The 23671-nt window shown below is 18.4% G+C and overlaps 4 protein-coding genes across 4 annotated transcripts in view; all 4 read left to right on the top strand.

Moving 5' to 3' along the window:
- The window catches only part of PF3D7_1241500 (conserved Plasmodium protein, unknown function), a gene marked incomplete at both ends in the record, with an annotated part of 1263 nt that extends 758 nt beyond the window's left edge, over positions 1–505 (top strand). The window contains one exon of the mRNA XM_001350767.1: positions 1–505. This exon is cut by the window's left edge and continues 758 nt beyond it. Coding sequence (XP_001350803.1) covers positions 1–505 — 505 coding nt within the window.
- Positions 506–6109: 5604 nt separating this feature from the next.
- PF3D7_1241400 (RNA-binding protein, putative) lies at positions 6110–12085 on the top strand (the record flags this gene model as incomplete). The annotated part of the gene is made up of 1 exon (XM_001350766.1): positions 6110–12085. The coding sequence occupies one exon, from the start codon at positions 6110–6112 to the stop codon at positions 12083–12085; it is 5976 nt and encodes a 1991-aa protein (XP_001350802.1).
- Positions 12086–13301: 1216 nt separating this feature from the next.
- PF3D7_1241300 (ribosome-binding factor A, putative) lies at positions 13302–14984 on the top strand (the record flags this gene model as incomplete). Its single annotated transcript, XM_001350765.1, has 1 exon — positions 13302–14984. The coding sequence occupies one exon, from the start codon at positions 13302–13304 to the stop codon at positions 14982–14984; it is 1683 nt and encodes a 560-aa protein (XP_001350801.1).
- A 1279-nt stretch (positions 14985–16263) lies between these two features.
- PF3D7_1241200 (conserved Plasmodium protein, unknown function) lies at positions 16264–23628 on the top strand (the record flags this gene model as incomplete). The annotated part of the gene is made up of 3 exons (XM_001350764.1): positions 16264–16318; positions 16533–16635; positions 16857–23628. 3 exons carry the CDS (start codon positions 16264–16266, stop codon positions 23626–23628), a joined length of 6930 nt encoding a protein of 2309 aa, XP_001350800.1.
- Between the last annotated feature and the right edge of the window lie 43 nt (positions 23629–23671).

The raw sequence follows: 23671 nt of genomic DNA, 5'->3' as shown, positions 1-23671 counted from the left end.
GCAAATAAAAGGAACTTGTTTGATACAACATAACGAGAAAATTATAAAAAAAACAAATCAGCCAGATAATGAAAACATGAACTTAAATACGGAAAATATATTACTTAAAAACAATGAATTGATTAAGGAAAATACGAAGAATAATTTAGTTTTTGGTAAAAATATATATGAAAATATAAATGACATGTTTCATAATGTTTTCGAAGTAAATCAAGAACATAATAAAAATGATATTATAAAAACACCAATTAATAATTTAATGGATAGAGAACATAGTAACACATCACGTAATACAAATATTAATAATATTAATAATAATCATATAGATGATAATCGTAATACTAATGAAAGTAATATAAAAGAAGTTAAATCAAATACAAATCAAAAGGATTGGGAACTTTTTCATAAACATATAAATAATAATGGAACACCTTTTAAAGAAGATAATACCTTCGATATATTTTTCAATGAACCATTAGAAACTCCATCTATATTTCAAATATAATAATAAAATATATAAAACTCTGATTTGTAATAAAAAAAAAAAAAATCAAAGAATTAAATTATTATTAAAAATTACACTATTTTTATTTGAATAATACATAAAAGAAATATCTTCATATGTTATATTCCTTTTATTTTATATTATAAAAATCTTGAATATATTTGTTATTATTATTATTTTTATATGTAATTATAATTATATTATATTATATATATATATGTTTATACATATAAATTTTTTTTTTAGTACATAATTTGTTCGATTTTTTTACGATACAACACTATATATTTTTTTCTCTATTATTGTTATTAAAAATAATAATTCCAAATAATATTAACTTCTTAATTAAAATAGAATAAAAGTATTTTTGCATGTAACTATTATATGTGTATATACAAAACACATAATGTATTATATATATATATATATATATATATATATGAAAAGAATTTTTACATGTATATATACACATTTTATTAATTACATATAGGATTGAGTAAATTAAAATGCAATTGATATCATTATAATTGAGCATTAAAAAAATGTCAATGAAAATATATATAATATATATAATATATATATATATAAAGAATACTACGATTTTTTTTATTTTTTTCATATTGTTTGAATAATTTTATTAGAATACCAAATGTTACCTATTCCAAATAACATTTAAAAAAAAAAAAAAAAGAAAGGAAAATATTTAAATGAATAAATAAATAAATAAATAAATATATATATATATATATATATTATTTTTATGTACAAAATATCACATATTCACTTCATTTTAAATATGAAAAAGAGTGTTTTAATATTATACACATGTATTATTTCCATTATATCACAAAATGAGGTTTATATGCAAGAAAATATATTATTTGTGTACGCAAATTATATATCTATATCTATATATATATATATGTTTGAAATAATTTAATTTTCAAGAGATCTACATATGCACATTAATGAGAATTTTTTTTTTTTTTTTTTTTTTTTTTTTTTTTTTTTTTTTTGTGTACTACCCCTAATTATAGGACTTGAAGAAAAGAAAAAAAAAAAAAAAAAAAAAACAATTAAAGGTATAAGTACATTTTTAAAGTGCATCTTAAATATATTTTCGCATAAAAATATTCACTCCATATTATACACACACACAAATGAAAAAAATATATAAATATATCCAAACTAAAATTAAAATTTTTTTTCTTTCTTTTTGGATATTTATAGATATTTATATGACATTGTTTATGAACATATTCTGAATTTTTATTAATTTTATATATATATATATATATATATTATACAAGTATATGCTAGCTACATTATATAACAAGCATATATCTTATGCGTATGTACCTTCGTTTTTTTTTTTTTTTTTTTTTCCCCCAATAGCCAACCAAAATTTCTTCATAACTGTACGTCTGATCATTAAAAAAAAAAAAAAAAAAAAAAAAAAGTTATATATTTTAACATAAAAATAAAAATATAATATATATAGGTCCATTTTTTATTTTATATTTTTAAAATAATATGTTACTTTTTTTATATTTTTTTACTTTGTATTTTTTAAATTATATTTTATTTTTAACTTTATTTTCTTCTATTAATTTATACAAATGATTATAATCCTGTCATTGTATGAATGACATTTTTATAATGTAATTTCGTAAACATAAGAATATTCTTTATTTTTATTTTAATCATTATTTATATAATAATTTATTTTTTTAATTATTTACTCTTTTCATATTTTATCTTGAAAACATTTTATAAAACTATTTATAAATTTTACTTTCCATAATTTTTTTTACAATATTTTTCTTTTTACACAATTTAAATATAACTTATGTTCCTTTTTTTTTTTTTTTTTTTTTTTTTTTTTATTCCCCTACTTTTATTTCGTGATGAAATATTTATGATATTTTACTTATTGTATAATTGTATATAATTGTCCATATATATTGTATATATATATATATATATATATATATATATGTATATGATATAATATAAAAGATAGAAAAAGTTTTAAGTTATGATATATGGTGTTATACAGAAAATAAATATATATACATACTTTAGTTTATATAAGTAATATTTATGTATACATAATTATTTTGAAATATTATTTTCATATCTATACTTAATTTATGCATCCTCTTATAAGAAGGAACATGTAGACATATGTAAATATATATATACATACATGCATACATATATATATATATATATATATATATGTGTATACCTTTTTATGCTCATACATTTGAACATGATATTGTTTAAAACCAATACATGAACTCTTTTAAATATACATTTTTGCGCATAAAATCATAGAATTTTATATTCTTTATAAATTTATTATTTTTGTCAAAACATTTTAATGAAATTTTTTTATACTAGTATAATACAACATTATTATGCTTGAACCCTTAAGAGTTATATTGTAACAATAAATGTATACATTGTTTTCCTTGGAGATTATTCTATATAGCTATGTATATATATAATGATGTAGTATTATATATAGAATACATTTTTTTTATTATTATTATTATTTTTTTTTTTTTTTTTCATGTATCTCTTTTTTACAGTAATTGATAACTGATAGTATGTTTTTATATATATATTTATGGAATGTGTTAATTTTCTTTTCTTTTTTTTTTTTTTCATTATATTTATTATCTTTTCAGAATATAAAATAAACTTATATATTTATTATTATTATTATTATTATTTTATTATTATCTTATTATTATTTTATTATTTTTATTTTTTTTTTTCATTATTAATTATATAAGTATATAGTTAAAAAAATATATTTTTTGTTGGCATTATGTATATAAACACATAAAAATTTTTGCATGATATATTATATATATATATATTCAATAGAATATAAATATGTATTTATGAATAATATATAATTTTTTTCATTTATATTTTTATGCAAAACAAAAAAAAAAAAAAAAAAAAAAAAAAAAAAAAAGCAAAGTTGTAATTTTCTTTTTGTGTACTATATAAGAAAAATTAATTTCTATATAATATTAATAAAATTAAATTAAATTTATTTTTATAGAACAAATCCATGTAAATGTGCATATGAATAATAAAAAATATATATTTATAATTACAATTATATATACAATAAATTTATTTAAGAAAATAACTTTTTTTATTACTTAACTATAGTAATTACATGTATGTTTTATTATATATGTAGATATAAAATGAGTTAATTTTTTCGTGTACTTGAAAATATTTTTTTTTGAATTTTTTACAAAAAAAAAAAAAAAATAATAAAAGTGCATACATACATATATTATATATATATATATTTATTTATTTATTTATTTATTTATTTAATATTCTTTCAATAATAAATAATTATTCATTTATACATATTTTATTTTTTTGGTAACAATTTTAATACACTTCAAAAATTCATGGATGAAAAATAGAATAATTTTTTCTTTATTTTCAATATAGATGATACATTTTTATATATTTATATATTTATTTATGGAGTGTAAATGTTTTATATATTTCCTTTAATATTTGACATATTATATCCTTTTTACTAAAAAAATATATAAGTTTTTATGAGATTATATTTCTATAAAAATTTATTTTATTTTTTATTTTTTTTGTCCATTTTTTTTTTTTTTTTTTTTTGCGTAATCTTTATTTTTTAATTATATTTAGATTAAATCTAAAATTCAAAATGAAATGTATTTAAATCGATATATTAGGAGAAAAAAAAAATACATATATATATATAATTATGCATGTATTTATGTAGTAATTACATCTATATATGTTTTTTTCTTTTTCACTTTTTTTGTTTTTTTTTTCTTTTTTTTTTTTTTTTTTTTGGGAAAAAAATAATATTACGTTCATTCAAATATTTTTAGATAATTTTTTTTATTTTTACTAATTAATATAATTATTATGTATTAACAATGCTTAAATTTTGTAAGTTTTAATGTATAAATACAGAAAATGTGTAGATACTAATATTTATATTTTTCTATTCAGAGATTTTGAAAATGAATTATGAAATATAAATGTAAAATTTTACAGCAAAAAAAGTAAAGATTAATATAAATATATATATATATATATATATAATATTGTATATATTTTATTTTTATGGAAAAAAATGAAGTATTATTTTTTGTGCATATCTATATGAGTACTTTTTATGTCAATTAATTTATTGTATTAATTTATTTTTTATAGGACCTTCAATTTTAAGACTTATACATATATATATATATATATATATATATATATATATATATATATATATATATACTTTATTATTGAGCTTTAATAATATGAAAATATATATTTCAATGAAATATATTTAAGTATATATATATATATACATATTTCTTGTATTATTATATATTTTGTTGCTTTATCTATTTAGAGACTCATAAAAAAAAAAAAAAAAAAAAAAAAAAAAAATTAATATTAAATTAATAATTATAATAATTAGATAATTATGATTATATATATAAAGTGCTTATGTATTTTTTTATATGATATCATAAATTTAAAGTAAATATTCATGTATGTGGAGAATAGCTTATATATTATATCTATTATATATATGTAATATAAAACGAATTACAAATAATTATTTTCAAGTATAATTTATAGTATTATATACAATATAGGAAGTATATATATATATATATATATATATATGAAAGATCCTAATTTTTTCTTTGGAATAAATTTTTATGCATAAAATTAAAATATATACATATATAAATATATATGTCTTATGAGTTGACTAAATAATTTTGAGGTATTCCATTAGAACAATTATTTATATATATATATATAAATTTTTTTTTTTTTTTATAATTTGAATCCAGAATATATATCAATTTTGTTTATTATGATTATACATTTATATCGCCCAATAGAATAAATTTATAATTTACATATATTGTCTAGTAATGAAAAACTTTTGGAATACCTCTATTAAATGTAATATATAAATGAACTGAAGAAAAAATGATAGCATTTTTTATAATAATGTACATGTATTAAAAAAAAAACTACTAATATGAAGATTCATAAATATAAGATATATTTTTTCTTTTTAGATTTTTTGTTACACATAAAAATATTATATTATGCATATATATATATATATATATTGAAAACAATTTAAAGAGATGACTATAGAGATAAGAATGGATTGAGTATTATCATTTTATAAAATGTGTATAGATGAATATTTTTTTATTCATTTTTATTTGTACATAATTATATGAAATTAAAATTTTTATATTTTTTATTTAAGAAATACACCAATTTTGCCCTTCCTGTACATATATTGAAAAATATATACATTATGTATATGTACATAAATATATATATATATATATATATATAATTACAATTATATGTATCCATAAAATTAAGATATGAATATATTCATATATAATATAATATAATATAATATAATAATCATTTCTAATATATATTTATATATTTATATATTACATTTATATATGCATATATTTTGTATAGCCGTATATACATTTATTTTTCCTCTTCCTTATAAGTAAATAAATAAAAATGAATAAAAATACACTAACAAATAATATACACGATAAGAATTACAAATACTCAAAGAATAGAAAAGCAAGTAACGATGAAATGGCATACATTACAAATGAAGAAATAAATATGAACAATTCTCATATTGGAAAAGAAAAAAATGTTGACTGCAATAAAGATGGAACTATATTTAAATTGGTTGATAAAAATAATAATGATATGTTATTGAAAGATGAAACGAAGGAATTTACTTCTAAAAGCAGTAATAAGGATACAGTATTTTTAGGTGAAAAGGGTAGTAGATATTTAGAAAATACCATAACAAATAGGATAGATACACCATTAAATAGAAAAAACATAAGTTCTATAAATAATAATAATAATAATAATAATAATAATAATAATAATAATGGTGATACTATAAATTTTAAAAATCAAGTAGATAATAATTCTAACATTTATAACACAGCAATATATACAAACTATGATAATGGACTAGGTACTAGGGATGATATATATAATAATAGCTGCATAAATAATATTGATAATAGTAACAGTAGGAATATTACTAATTATATTATTAGGAGTAATAAAATTATAAAGCGCAAGAAAAATAAAATTATATATTATAATACTACTCACAATAATCGTGCTATTACTCAAAAAGGATATGATATTCAAGAAAAATATAATTCATTAGACATTGTTGATAAGAACAAAACAGAAGGAGTATATAATACTGATGAAATAAATATGGAATGTATTGAAAATAAATTGGAGGATGGATATAATAACACGAATATATGGGATAAGGTGAATGTATCTTTATCTAACTGTAAACTGTCTGAAGGAGAAAATGAAAAAAGATCGGAGGAAATTTATTTAAATAATTTTGTTTCTGACAAAAATGACATGAATAACACGTGGGATATAAACAACATGAATAATAATATGATGTATTCAAATAATTTGGGATGTGAGGAAAAGAATTATCTTGTACCTAATGAAAATCATAAAAGATGGACAGATGAATATAATATAGATGAAATGTTTATTAAAAAAAATGATATTGAACATATAAACCCTGACATAATAATAAACAATTATAAAAATAATAATATACATAAGACAACGGAAAATATAGGCAATATTAAAAGTAATAATAATTATATAAATGATAGGAGTACAATTAATGGCGATAAGTTAAAAAAACTTACAAATGAGAATATATATCATAATGAATATAATAAAAATAAAAGCGATGATAATACCAAGTATAAAAATAATAGGAACTATAGGAACAAATATATGAATAGGAAAAATAATAAAAATAAAACTAAAAATAATGCTAATAATAATAAAAGTGAATGTATAAATGATGGAACGAATTGTTCCCTATATGATAGTATCAATAGTTATAATATCAATAATAATAATAATAATAATGTTGAAAATGTCACAAATATATTTAAAAATACTCCGTTTTCTCATATTACTATGAATGAGAATAATATCAGAGAAGATACTTCTAATATTCCTGTTCATACAAATAAGTATCTTTTAATGCAAAAAAATGTAAATGACATCATTAATTTTAATATAGCAAAAAATAATAGTACAAACGAAAATAATATTCTAGTAGATAATATGAATGATAATTTAAAAGAAAAAAATGATATGCCGGATGATATAGATAAATTTCTTTTTAATCAAAATGAGAGCATATCAATGGATGGTACTAAATATATCATGAATGATTTAGAAAAATGCAAAACATGTATGGAAGGTGAAAAAGAAATAAATGATGTAATTGAACATATAAGTGAAAAGGAAAATATTGATACAAAAAAAAAAAAGTATAGTAATAAAAAAAAAAATCATTTACCTAATTTGAATAGTACAATTCATACCTTGAAAAATAATATATATCATAATGTAGACCAAAAGGATGAGGAGAAATTGGGGTCTAATATAATTAATAATACGAATAGTGATATTAATAATAATAAAATGGATGAAAATGAACATAATAATGGTAATGGTAACAGTAATGATAATGATAATGGTAATGGTAATGGAAATATTTTAGGTGTACATATTTCACAGCATAATAATTTAATAAATAATATGAATTCTATTATATCAAATGAGTACACATATATGAATGAACCGAAGGATGAGAATAATAATGTACCTTATAATTATAATGTGAGAAATATAGAGGATAGTTCTTCTTGTAGGAATAACATAAATAATGTAAATTTATTTGGGAATAAAACATATATAAATGTACCAAATAATATTGTAACAAAAATGTTTAATGATACAAATAGGTCTACTACTAATAATAAGAATAATATGAATAATATATCTCAGATATATGAAAATAATCCAAGTTTAAACAATTCCCTGGTTATTACAAAAACGAATATGCAAGATAGTATAAATAGTAATATGAACATTATACATAATAATAATAATAATAATAATAATAATGGCGTATATTTTTTTAATGGTGGAAATAATTGTGTTAATGTCAATTGTACAAAGAATACATCAAATGAAAAAGATGTTTTTAATAGTAGCGTTTCAAAAAAAACATTAAATGAAAATATGAGTATTGAGAGACCAGTTATATTAAATAATTCACAAATGTTGGAAGCATTTATTCAAGGAAGATTATGTTTAAGTTGTGATTCCTTAGATCACCCTATGCCATTATGTCCGAATAATTCTTTTGTATGTCCTAATTGTCATAACGTTTCACATAGAGGAAATGATTGTCCTATGAAATGCCGTTTTTGTTTAAAATATCATATGGGTATTTCTATAATGGACTGTTTAAAAAAAGCAAGGATACAAACGGAGAAGAATAATTCTAATCATGATAAGAAGGATAATCATAATAGTAGCTGTAGTACTAGTAATAATAATATGAATAAAATTAACAAAAATTCAAAAAGTAATGATGAAAAAGTTAACATCGGTCCCCGATTTGATATTAGTACAAGACCAGATAATTCATATGGTAGAAGTGTTTATGTATCTAACTTAAGTGAAGACATTTCGAATATACAATTAAGAGATACTATTAATTTACATCTAGATAATGGGTTTGTAGTAAATATTGACAGACAAGATGGATATGCCTTTGTGGAGTTGTCAAATTTATATTCTACATTTCAATTAGTGCAAAAAACTGTTAGTATCAATTTTAAGAAATTAAAAATCCAATTCAAAAAAACTGGGCAGTTTTTAATACCAGATAATCTTTCACAAAGTTTTGGAAATATGAAAAATTTTAATATCAACATTAATATGAATAGTACGAATAACCACAATAATAATAATAATAATTATAATAATAATAATTATAACAATAACAATAATAATAACAGTAATAATAACAATAATAATAACAATAATAATAACTGTAACAATAATAATTATAATATAGTCGAATATAACAATAAAAAACCTTTAACTGGACCCAGTAATACACTTTCAAAAAATATACCAAATCATATGATAAATAAAAGCTTGTCGAACAAAGGTACAACCTTTTTAAATATTCCACCTAATAGGAGCAGGCAATATAATAATAGAAGTGCGAACAATAAGGGTAATATGGGAGCAAACAAACAATACAATAACAAGAATAATAATAATAATAATAATAAAAAGAAAACTAATTCTAATGTAAATATTAATCATACTAATAAAAGTAACCAAATCAACAATATAATTAATAATAATAATATTAATAATAATAATAATAATAATAATAATATAAATAATATTAATAGTAATAATAATTTTAATCAATATTGCAGTAATAATATTATGACTGTGGAAAATTCTAACACAGGAAAATTTACAAACACACATTTATTTAATGGAGATACATTCCTTGAAAATAAAAATAAAAATATTTACAAATCTTTTCATCCAAAATATTCAAAGAATACACCACATTTATTCAATAATCAACAAAAACTATTCCATGCAACAGAATTACAAAAAGTACATCAAAATTCAATCGAACCACGTGAAGAAGTCAAGAAAAATGACATTAAGGAAAATATAAAAAAAAATTATGCTTGTAGCAATTCATTTGACAATGAGATCAATAAATATCATATTCCCCAAAAGGAGAATAACAAAATGTTAACAGAAAATAATTACCAGAAAAATAGGAATTCATACAATGTTAATACAATAATGTTAGATCAGAATAAAAAGTGTAAAGATAATAATTTATTTGGTTCTGTAGAATATAAGATTAACATGGAGAATAAAAATAATTTTTCTAATGAATGTAATAATTCATATGATCATAATTTTATATATAATTATAATTTTTCGAATGATAATAAATTACCATATAAATGTAGTACCTCTAATAATTATAATTGCCCTAATAATAATAATTCTCAAAATGATTACAACACAACGTATAACCATGGATTGTCAAAGGTTAATGAAAATACTGATAATTCTTCTATCGATATTCCCTTTAGAAACCATGATAATAAGATAATAAGTGATTATATGAATTCAAATACGAACACAACAGCCTCAGGATTTTGTCCAAACACTTTATTTAGAAGCAATGACATAAGTAATAAATTAATGAATCAAGAAGTTAATATATATATGAATATATCGAATGAAGAAAATCGACAAATAAATAAAAGTATGAGAAATGAAACAAACAAAACTACTGCAACTATTACTACAACTTCTGATAATATCATGAATGCATCTTTTTTTAATACTATGTTGTATGTTAAGGATGATTATGTTGATAAATGTGATGAAGGAAATAATAGCACCAACTGGATAGGATATCCTGAAAATGCGATAAACAATAATAGTAATGATAATATAAATATAATAAATAGTAAGAATAATATGGATAATATGAACAATATTATTTATAAAAATCCTCCAAGGAATTATATGAATAATGAAATTATTGTTAATACTTTAAATACTTTTCCTCATGAGAATAAAAACATATCTCCAAAATATATAAACGAAAAAGAAAATGATGAATTTGAATATAATACTCATTTGAATATTAAAAGTATTCTAGATGATGCGATAGAAATTAATCAAAACACAATAGATTATGATCAATACAATTATTATGATAATATCCCAAGTTTTAATAATAACGATAATAACATTGACAAATATACAATTCAAAATAATGTGGACCAAAATGCGGTTACAAATTATAATACATCAAATTATAATATACAGATGAAAGAAGAAAATAATTATAAAGAAAATGATTTATTATATTATACTAATTTTGATAAAACAAATATTAAAAATGAGGAACACATATATATAAATAAAAATATTTGGAAAGATAAATTTGATAATTGCTATAATATATGTAATGATATGTTTTTTGGAAATAATGACATTTATGACATCTTTTCGAATTTTAATTCACTCAAAATGTATGAAAATAATATAGCAAATGATAATATTATGGAAAATATAGGAAAGCATGTAAATATTGATAATATTATGAATGAAACTACTATGGATCATATAGAAAATGACGGCACTATAGATCCTATAGAGAATGATGTTACTATAGATCATACGGATAATAATGGCGAAGATAATAATATCGCATATAATGACACGTATATTTTCAACAATAATATAAGATTCAATAATACAAGGTTAAATAATGACACATTCCAAAATGTAGAAGATTGGAATAAAAACAAATTATCTGATATATTGAAAAAAAATGAGAATATAATGTTTGATGATAATAAAGATATGACAAATGAAAATGAACAAAATAAAAAGGACATAGATGATCTTGAAATTTTAAATATTCCTTATATGAAAAATATGAAGGATAAAGAATTGGACGCAATCGAGCAGGATTTAGAAAGACACATCAAAGCGTTATGGAATATAAGAAAAATTAAGATAGTCAAATCTTATGATGTTCAAAAATAATTAATTCAAAAAAAACATATATATATATATATATGTATATTATAGCACATGGTGCTTCCCAAAATTAAAATACATCCATATAAATATATACATATTCAATGAATAACTAGAATATATATATATATATATATATATATATATATATGCATTTATTTTTTCCACCTGAATATATTTTAATTAATATACATATATTTATTTTTTCATACTTTTAATTAATATACTTAATTAATACACATATATTTATTTTTTCACTCTTTAATTAAGGATTTGAATTTATACATATATATATTATATATATATATTTATTTTTTTTTTTTTTTTCATTCATAAATTTATATATATATATATATATATATATGCAATATATTTTTTTATTTAATTAATCTCTTCATATAATTCATCTGTACATATTGATAGTATGCAATAAAAGTTAATTTAAGAATAAATATATATATATATATATATATATATATATATATAATCCACATACTATTATTATATAATAATCTTTTATTAATATATTATATTTCATTTTGATCAATACATTTTTACTTTTCTAAATTTATTACCACACATATAAATATATATATATTATTTATATATATATATAATTATGTATCAATTTTAATAAGAACTCAGTTTTGCTGCGTACACATAGACGTTCTTATTTTTATTTAATTTAAATTTATATATAGGTCTAAAAAAACGTCAAGTGAAATAATACACAAAAAAAAAAAAAAAAAAAAAAAAAAAAAAAAAAAAATTCAAATATATTAGTTATAAATATGTAGATAAATAAAAAAAAAAAAAAAATTGTATAAATATTTATAAAGTATAAATGTTAGTATAATATTTAGCATTTCACTTTTTTGTGTAAAAAAAAATATATAATTAATCTTATATACATTTTTAGTACGCATTAAAAATGTAATATTAATTAAATGTCATACGGGTTAATATATATATATTTAATATATATTAAGTATATGGTTTAATATATATACCGTATATTCATTATATAAGTAAAAATAATAAATACACAAGTATAAAAAAGAAAAAAAGAGAAAGGCTTTTTCTTGTTTGTTCTTTTTTTTTTTTTTATAACATATTCATTTTACAATTCATAATATATATGTATATATAATTTATCATGTAGTTACATATATATATATATTTTTTTTTCATTTTTTTACATTTAATTTTTTTAATTTTTAAAATGATAAGTTTTGTAAAACTGGGGAAGACCATAAATTTGTCTCCAAAAAAGAAATTTTTTTTTTTTTTTAGAACAATCAAAGGGCGAAGGAGAAAAGAGAAATATGAAGATTTAGAAAATAAGCATTTGTATTGGTGTGTTAATAATATGAAGAAAGAATATTTAGATAAGGATACTGATGATTTAGTAGAAATAATTGAAAATGATGATATTGAAAAACAACTTTCTGATATTGTTGGAATAAAGGGGAATATACCAAGTAATAATTGTATTAATGAGAATGCGAGAAAGTTATATATTCATCAACAGAAAAAAAGTGATATAGATGGAACAAAGGTTGAAGAAATAAATAAAATTTTTAATCCAACTTTAAATGTGTTAAAAGATAAAGAATTGGAGTTTGCGAGTGATGCTGATAATTATTTAATAAGAAGAAAAATCGAAAATAGAACGGATAATATAACCAATAATAATAATAATAATAATAGTAGTAGTAGTAGTAGTAGTAATAATAATAATAGTAATAATTTTTATAATAAATCGAATAGGGATGCACCCATTTTAGATATAATACAAGGAAAGGAAAATATGAATAATAATTCGAGTAAAAATGTGAATACATTATCAGATAATAATTATAATAATACTTGTGTTAATAATATATATGATAATATGAAACAAAATTGGAATAATAAAAATGATATTAATATGGAGAAGGAATATTGCAAAAATGAGAAGAATGATAATATGGATGATTATAATTTTATGAATGTTGATAACAATCCAAACAATAATTCCCTTTTTGATTATGAAAGCTTGAAAAGTAAATCAAATTATCAAGATTTAACACATGCAGAATATGATTATATGAATAACTTATATCTTAAAAAATGTGATATAGATAGAAAAATCAGATGGTTCAAAATGAATAATATGCTGAATCCAGTAAAAGAAGCGAAAAGTATTATAAATTCTTTGAAATTAAGTAAAGACGAAAAGAAGAAAAATAATTGTGAACAGAATAATGACCCTTTTCTTATTAAAGAAGATATAAAACCTTATTATCAAGATGAAGGTAGATTTTCTAATAAAATTGAAAAAATTTGTGAGCAAAATCAATATGATGAAATTGTATCAAGAATACGAATGAAAATAAGAAAAGAAAAATTAGAAAATTCCAAAATAATAAAAGAAAAAATACCTAATGTAGCTAATCATATATTAGATCCTATAAAATATCATGTAAATAGAAGAAGAGTAAGAGTAGAGAAGCTTTTACATACACATTTAGAACAATTATTAAATTGTAATAATTCATATTTTAGATTTTATCTTTTAAATGGTTTGTCTATTTCTATTCATCATCTAGAAATGAAATCAACTAGATCCATGTGTAAAATTGTATATTCCTTGATAAATAAAAATGTCACACATGATATGATAAAAGACAAATTAGAAAAAGTTGCATTTGTATTAAGAAAATTGTTAGCAAGGAAACTACAATTAGGTTATACCCCTCCTTTGAAATTTGTACCTTTAAGTGATCAACAAGAAAAAAATATTAAGCATTTACAATATTATAAATTATATGCCAAATATAATCATCCTTCATATATATCTGATAAGAAAGATCAAACTACTAATTTAATTAACTTTTATAATAAGGACTTGGCGGGCTTTTAAATAATAAAGGCACAATCAATGACATATATTTGAAAGATGGTAATATTATATATATATATATATATATATATATATACATACATATATATGTGTATATTTTTTTTTTTTTTTTTTTTTTTTTTTTTTTTTGTTGTTTGTTATTTTATTTTATTTCAATTTTTTCTTTTCTTTTCTTTTTCTTTAATTTTTCTTTAATTTTTCATTAATTTTTTTTTGTGCCCAAATAAGACTATTTGTTTATTCATCAACAAATTAAAAGAAAAGCAAACTTTTAGGTATAATTCAAATGTTGTCGCAATTTTTAATTGCATATATTACATTTAATATATTATCCTTTAAAATTATATATTTGATATTTTACTTATTTTTTTCAATTTAAGACAAAAAAAATTCCTGGAAAATTATGCTATTTTTTTTTTATTTCACGTATAAAATATACTATTTTTTTTTATCTTTGAAAATCTTAAGTATTTTTAAATGTTTTAAAAAATTGAATATTTACATACTTTTTATAATTAATTTTTTTTTTTTTTTTTTAACTCTTTTATTTTAAAAAATATATAACAACGTTAAAAAATATTAAAATATTACGATGGATAAAAAATGTATATATGTAATATATTTAAATATATCCTAATATATAAATAAATTATAATATATATATATATATATATATAATATAAAATGAATAATATATAAAATTATAAGAAAAAGAAATATCTTAAAATTTCAAGTGTATAATTATATATATATATATATATTTATATGTATAGTATATATTAATATAAAATAAATAATATTTTTATATATTATTTTCATTTATTTATTTTTTTTTTTTAATATATTAATATATATATATATATATATATATATATATACATAATATTTGTTTATAAATAATGGCTTATATTTTATTTTCAATTTAGATTAATTTTAAACTTAAGAATAAATGTGGGAATTATAATATAATATTATTATAAGCATATATATTATATTTTTCACCTTATATAATAAATATATTTATATATATATTTATTTATTTATGTAATTATTTTTTTCTCTTTCTTTTTCTTTTTAATATGTTTCTAAAAATTCCCATGAAAGCAATTTTTTCTTGAAAATAATATTTTAAAAGGAGAAAAAAAAAAAAAAAAAAATATTATTATAAGAAGAGAGGACTATTTATTTTAGTTTCCTTATCAAGAGAAGTAGAAGAAGTAAAGATTAAAGATTATTGAATATTGAATATTCAATATTTTTAAGAGAAAAGAAGAAAAAAATGGAGAAACAGAAGCTGTTAAATATTTTACAGAGGGAGTTAAAAGAATATGGAGGTAATTAATAATATAAGGACAAAAAATGAAATAAAATGAAATAAAATGGAATAAAATGGAATAAAATGGAATAAAATGAAATGATAATAATTATATATTTATACGAAAAATAGTGTATAAATTTGTTTATATATATATATATTTATTTATTTATTTATTTATATTTATATTTATTTATTTAAATATGTATATTATATTTACTTTTATTTTTTAGATGAAGAAATGTTATCGTGTTTTCATCGATTTTATGAGTCTATTGAAGCAAATGAAAATGACCTTTCTAAAAAGCTTTTCAATGAGCTCATTCAACAAATGAAGTAATTTAAAAAAAAAAAATAAAAAAAATGAAAGAATAAGAAAATAGTACTTAATAATATATATGATCCGTGTTTTTTTATTTTTTTATTTTTTTTTTTTTTTGAACACCAAATGTGGATACATTTGGAGTTTCTCAAAAATTACCTACTTATTTATATATATATATATATATATATATATATATATATATATATTTATGTATGTTTCTTTTTTGTTTTAGGAAGCTATTTATTATTTATCATAAAAGAAATAAAAGGGATCTTATTGAAAAGATAAAGAATTTTTTTAAAGAAGAAAGTAATGAAGTAAATATTATAGATGTTGAAAATAATGATAAAGATAATGATAGTAATTTTAATTATGAAGATGATTATTTTATGAACAATGAAGATATAAATATAAATGATGATAATAATAAGAATAAAGTAAGAAGAAAAGGTAAAAGAAGCAAAGATCCAAAAGACATGAAATTACCGCACTTTAAAAATCATTATTCTTTTTTATCTACTAATTTATTTGATAATATAAATTTACATGATTTAAAAAGTAATGTTTATGAATATGACATTTTCAAATTATATAATACTCATGTCGAAATGATATTATTAGAAGATAATAAAGATATAACAATAGATGATGAGCCATATTTTTATGAAACGTTTGAATATTTTTTTAATGTATTATGCTTATTATATTTTTTAAAAAATATATATTTTGATTTAAATTATAAAACAAATGAAAATTCGTATTCCTTTCTTTTTAAAGGTTTTGAAGAAAGGAAAAATAAAGTTCTAAGTTATTTTTTTATTTTAAAAAAATTGAAAATACATAAATTAATGGACAATGAAGTTATTAAAATTTTCTGTAATTTTTTTCAATATATATATATAAATGAATATTTGATTAGAAATATATTTGATGTATCAATGAATAGTTTTATTTATACAGCTGTTAAAAATTTTCAAAAAAAATATAAAATGGATAATATCTTAGTACCATTACAATCTTTAACAGATGCTGATTATTCAGAACAACAACAAAAAGAAAAAGTCCATAATGATATGGAAAAAATTATTTGTGATAATACAACATGTGTTAATAATACATCTTCAAAAAATTCCATAAGTGATTATAATATTTGTGTGAATAAATCAACAAATGAATTGATAGCTAGTGGTAATAATAATAATAATAATAAAACATTAGGAAAGTCAGAAATATCTGGAAATGAAATTATATGTCAAGAAAACATTACAAATAATCATAAGATAAATAAAATGAACAACACTATTATTACAACAACAACTACTATTAATAATAATAGTAATAATTATAATAATAATAATAATAAGGTGAATAGGAACCTTTTTAGTAATAACTATTTTGTGAAAAATAGCCCAAATCATGAAGATTTTTTAAATAAAGAATTAAATAATTTCTTTATTTCACATAATCAAAATAAAAATAATAAACACTCATTTATTGATATTATATATAATGATATTAATTATGATAATATATATACAGATGAAATAATTAATTCTTTGTTTTATTTCTTTAATAATCCTTACCTTATTTTTACCTTTCATAAAAATGTGTTATATTATATTGAAAAAAAAAGTAGAGATAGCAATTTTTTTCATTCGTATAAAAATGCCATTGCTTTAATTAAATATTTAAATTATTGTGTAACGACCATTTCTGTAATTTTCCATATTTTTGTAAGCGCAGGATTATTCTTTAATAAACATATTATGATAATTGAATCAAATAAATATCTAAACTTTTATAAGTTATTAAACTTTGATAATCTTCTTGTAGATTCAGATAATTATGATCAAAAAAAAAAAAACAAATATAATCCTAGCGAATATAATAATAAAAGAAATAATAACACATATAATAATCTATCAAAACGTCGTAGTTCTACTCATATGAATTCATCACCTAGAACACATGAAAAGGATGAAAATATAAGAAAAAACACCCAAAAAAAAAAAGTGGAATCATTTGATTCCTTAAATGATAGTAGTTCATATAACGATGACAGTATTAATGAAAATGAACTGGTAGTACATAATAACCCATTCGATAAAAAAAATCGAGAAAAGAAAAATTACGGAAATTTAGAAGATAATAAATTTTATGATTTTAATATTATCAAATATTTAATGAAATATAAAAATGTTGTTAGTAATTTAAATCAGGATCATTTTAATAAAAAAGATTATTCCAATGAAAGTGAAGGAGAGGTCAACGATTTTGTTAAGTTAGATCAATCAAATATAAATAGTAGAGGTAGTTACACAAGTAGTCATTATAATAAAGGCGATGTAACTAATTCTTCTTATGATAAATCTAATTCATATTCTGATGACGATTATAATGATAGTGATACAAGTAAATTTCAAGAAAATAGATATAAGCATTCATATAAAAATGTAAAATATAACAAATCAAGTGATGATTATGAAAATGATAGTAATAGTAGTAGTAATAATAATAATAATAATAATACATATAGTGATGATGATTTCAATAGTTATAATAGAAATAGAAGAAATACACAAAGAAAAAGTAAACAGATGAAAAACGAAAGATTTCAAAAAAAGAATAAAAAAAAAAATAAAATAGATCAAGAAGATTCTACTATGTCAGATGAATATAATATGAATAATGATTTATATTCAAATGAGTATACTAATAGAAGTATATTTAATGATATATTACATAAGGCAAAAAAACGAAAACGATTTTATGACTTAATAAGTAATATAAATAGAATGAAAAATACATTTAATGTTAATAATATTAATAAAAATAAAACTATTGATTTTAATTATATAGAAAATATTGATACAATATCATATTTTATAAGTATATATAATTCAGAACATATTTTCCAATTTGATTATTATTTTTTAAAATTTATTGCAGAAATATGTACGACATATAATAATTATATTAAATCATATTTAATTAATATAAATAATAATAATAATAATAATAATAATAATCTTAAATATAGAAGGGAAGATTTAGATAAAATAATAAATCAGGTTGAACATTTTTTAAATGAAGTAACTAAATTAATATATGTATATACATGGTGTATTTTATATATATTTGGTCATTCATATTCTTATGTGAAGTATGCAAAATATTTTTATCAGAAGAAATCGTTTTTCTTATTAGATAAAAAGCCTCATTTTATATTTAATCAGTTTAGTTATGTTACTCAAGAGTCGTTTGATAATATTTCACATCAAAATAGTAATAGTAATAGTAATATAAATGAAAAGGATGATATATATAAAATCAAAAAAAATAATAATAATATTAATAATGAAGATCATTTTGATTATCGTAAACACTTATATAATAATTATAATGATGATATACCTATCAATCATTTTTTTAATCCAAGTAATATTGTAGAAAATTTAAAATATAATTATGAATTAAAAAGAAATACATCAGAATTTGATAACTTTAATTTTAATAATTTAATACACATTTATAAAAATTCATACTTTCAAAATATTGTTGATAAATTACAATTAAATTTAAAATTTATTGACAATATTTTATTTACCTTAGATAATATATTAAAAAATAAAAAAAGTAAAAAAAAAAAATTCCTTAATTATTTATGTGTAAAAGATCAAAAGTTAGATGATATATGTAATTCTATAGATAATCTAAAAAGGAATATAAATAAATATCGACAAACATTTCATTATTGCTTAAATTTTAATAATATAAAAAATGTTATTATGCTTACCTTAGAAGAAATGAGTATGAGTTCTGATAAATTAGAATTAAATAAATTATTAAATGAATATTTAAATAAACTCGAAAGTAAAGGACAATTAAAAAAAAGACAAAAAAAAATAAATATCAAAATTATTGATAATAATATAATTCTTGATACAAATAATATAAAAAAAGAAAGAGAAAGGGAAAAAAGGAAAAGTGTAGAAAATTTTCTAAATAAAAAGAAATTTCTAAAATCATATATGGATATGAATGATATATCAAATCATTTAATAGATAAAAGAAGAAATAAAAGTATTAAAATGGGAACAACCAATACAAACCATAGAAGAAGTAGTAGTGTAGCGAATAGGAATCGTAGTCGTAGTATATTATCTAGTTCATTTTTAGAAAAAAAAGAAAAAAGCAAAAAATATTCAATAAAAAGTCAAAAGAAATATAGTGAGCATGTGAACACTGATAGGTCATATATAAAAAACAATTCACATATAAATAATAAATTAAGTATTTGTATGGATAATAATAAAAAAAAAAACGATGGTATAAATAAAAGCTTTATGATAAATGATAATACCAACCGTGGTTCGATAAATAATGATAGTTATTATCGTAAGAATAATAGAAAATATGAAGATAGTGTAAATTATAAAAATGATATGTTAGAAAGATCACGTAGGAGAAGTCATAATTATTATTCAAGTAGTGAAGATAACAAAAGTGATAACTATAATATAAATGATAATAATGATTATCATCATAATGATACAGATACGGATGAAGATAATGAATATTATAGTGATAATTATAAGAAAGGTGGTAATCAAAATGGTAACAAATTAAATGATAATAATAATAATAATAATAAAAAGAATAAGAATGAGAAGAATAAAATGAGTGAACTTATTTTTAATAGTGAATATCATACAGAGAGATTAATATTTTTCTTCAATTTATTAAATGGGAATAATCTATTTTATTATTTATCATTACATTATTTAGTTAAAAATGAAAAGATTATGGAAATATTACATTTTTTACCATTAAAATATTTACTTGATTTATTAATATTATATGATTTAAAAGATTATATTAAATTTAAAACCATCATCAGAGTATTCAGAATTATTTATGAATTTCAAGATTTTTCTCCAATTTTAAGAGAAGATATATTTTTTAATAAAAATAATTATTGTTTAGAAAATGCAGATTTTATGAATTATGAATTTTGGTGTACATTTTTAACGGTAAATAAAAAAGACCTTTCTCCCAAAAAAGCTTATGATGATGATAATTATAATAGTATTTTTATGGCTCTTAAACAAACAGCTATAATATATAATAATATGCATGATAAAAAAGAAGACAATTTTGAAGATATAAGAAAGAGAGATGATTATTCAAATGCTGCTGATGATGATGATCATGAGCATCATCATGATCATAGTAATAATAGTAATTATTATAATGATGAGAAATATGTCCATATGGATAATAATTCTCATGATGTAAAGAAACATGGTTTTTTTGTAGATTTAATAAAAAAAGTGTTTTCTTTATTTAATTTTTCAAATACATTAAAAAGTTATCCTGTTTTATTAAAAGAATTGTTACAAAAATTATTAATAAATATTATTGGAAAACATAGTTGTATAAATGATAATAAACATTATAAAGGTTATAATAGTATTAAATATTATGCTTTAAAATTTGTATATAATAATTTAAAAAATTTAACATTTGAGTGTAATACTTCTTCATATTATAGTTACACCATAAACAATCAAACGGAATTATATAATATTAGTATACATAATTTTATATTATATCATATATATGAATTAGGTATGAGAACTAAAGAACTTATTATAAAAAGTTCATGTTTTAAATTAATAAAATATTTATTAACTGAATATTATTATTATCCAGATATATTTAATGAAAAATGTCACGAATTAATTAATTCAGATATTAAAATAAATAAATTTTATATTAAAAATGTTATATTAGATTTTGTATCATTCAATATTATGATATGCCATCTTCAAAGAGAGTTAACATCAGATTTGAATGTATTAAATAATTTGGATTTATTTAATTATTCAATAAAATCTATAGCAAATTATTTAATAGGTTATAAAAATAATTCTTTCTTTTTTTTGATTGATAAAAAAATGGTAAAAACATTATTAATCAAATTAACATTCATGATGCCCTTTATATATAAATTAAAAATACCTGCATGTGTTATTAGACTTTATATACGTGTTATTAAATCTTTGGATAAAGAAATTTTAGATACTATACACAATTCAAACAAAATAGATCTTATATATGATAGTTTGTTTTATATTATTATAAGTCACTTTATTTATTTCTTTTTAAATATGAACATTGAACTTGATGAGGAAGCATCCAATATTTTATCATGTAATTATAATAAAGGTGCCTTCCCAAATAAATTTGAAAAAAATGACAATTATATTAAAATTACGAATGACACATCTGAGGAAAAAGAAAGTGGAAATGTACAAGAGGATGAAGAGCAACTTTCTTGTAGAAATATTAATTCTTTTGAAAAAAGTATTGATGACGAAGGAGATAAAAATAATAAGAATAAAGCAAAAGGTAAATTCTTATGTATCGACGATGAGTTCAATTTTGAAAATAACGTTCAAAATGAAATGGACCAAAACAACGAAAGAGATGAACCTACTGTAGAACGTAAAAGTGATGATAGTAGAAATGATAAGGATGATAATTCACATAGTGACTATAGTAATGATACTAATAATAGTAATGATACTAATAATAGTAATAATAGTAATGATACTAATAATAGTAATAATAGTAATGATAGTAACAATAGTAATAATAGTAATAATAGTAACAATAGTAATAATAGTAATAATAGTAACAATAGTAATAATAGTAATAATAGTAATAATAGCAATTCAAACAGCCCAAATGATGATTTATCGAAAAATCAATTAAATGATGATATAAGTGCAAAAAATTTTAATAAACTATCAGATGTATTATATATAAGAAAAATAATAAATGAAAACAGTAATTTTAATTTAGAAAATAATTATTTTATAAATTATTCATTATACATTCTTCATAAAGAACATTATTCTATATATGTATTCTTCTCAACGTTTTTTAAAAATGCCTTAAAAGAATACAATGATATATGTAAAAGTCAAAAGGTTTAAGGTTCTTTTAGTTATTATTAATTTATATATATATATATATATT

The sequence above is a fragment of the Plasmodium falciparum genome (assembly GCF_000002765.6).
Source record: "Plasmodium falciparum 3D7 genome assembly, chromosome: 12".
Lineage (NCBI taxonomy): Eukaryota > Apicomplexa > Aconoidasida > Haemosporida > Plasmodiidae > Plasmodium > Plasmodium falciparum.
This window is presented reverse-complemented; position numbering and strand designations above follow the sequence as displayed.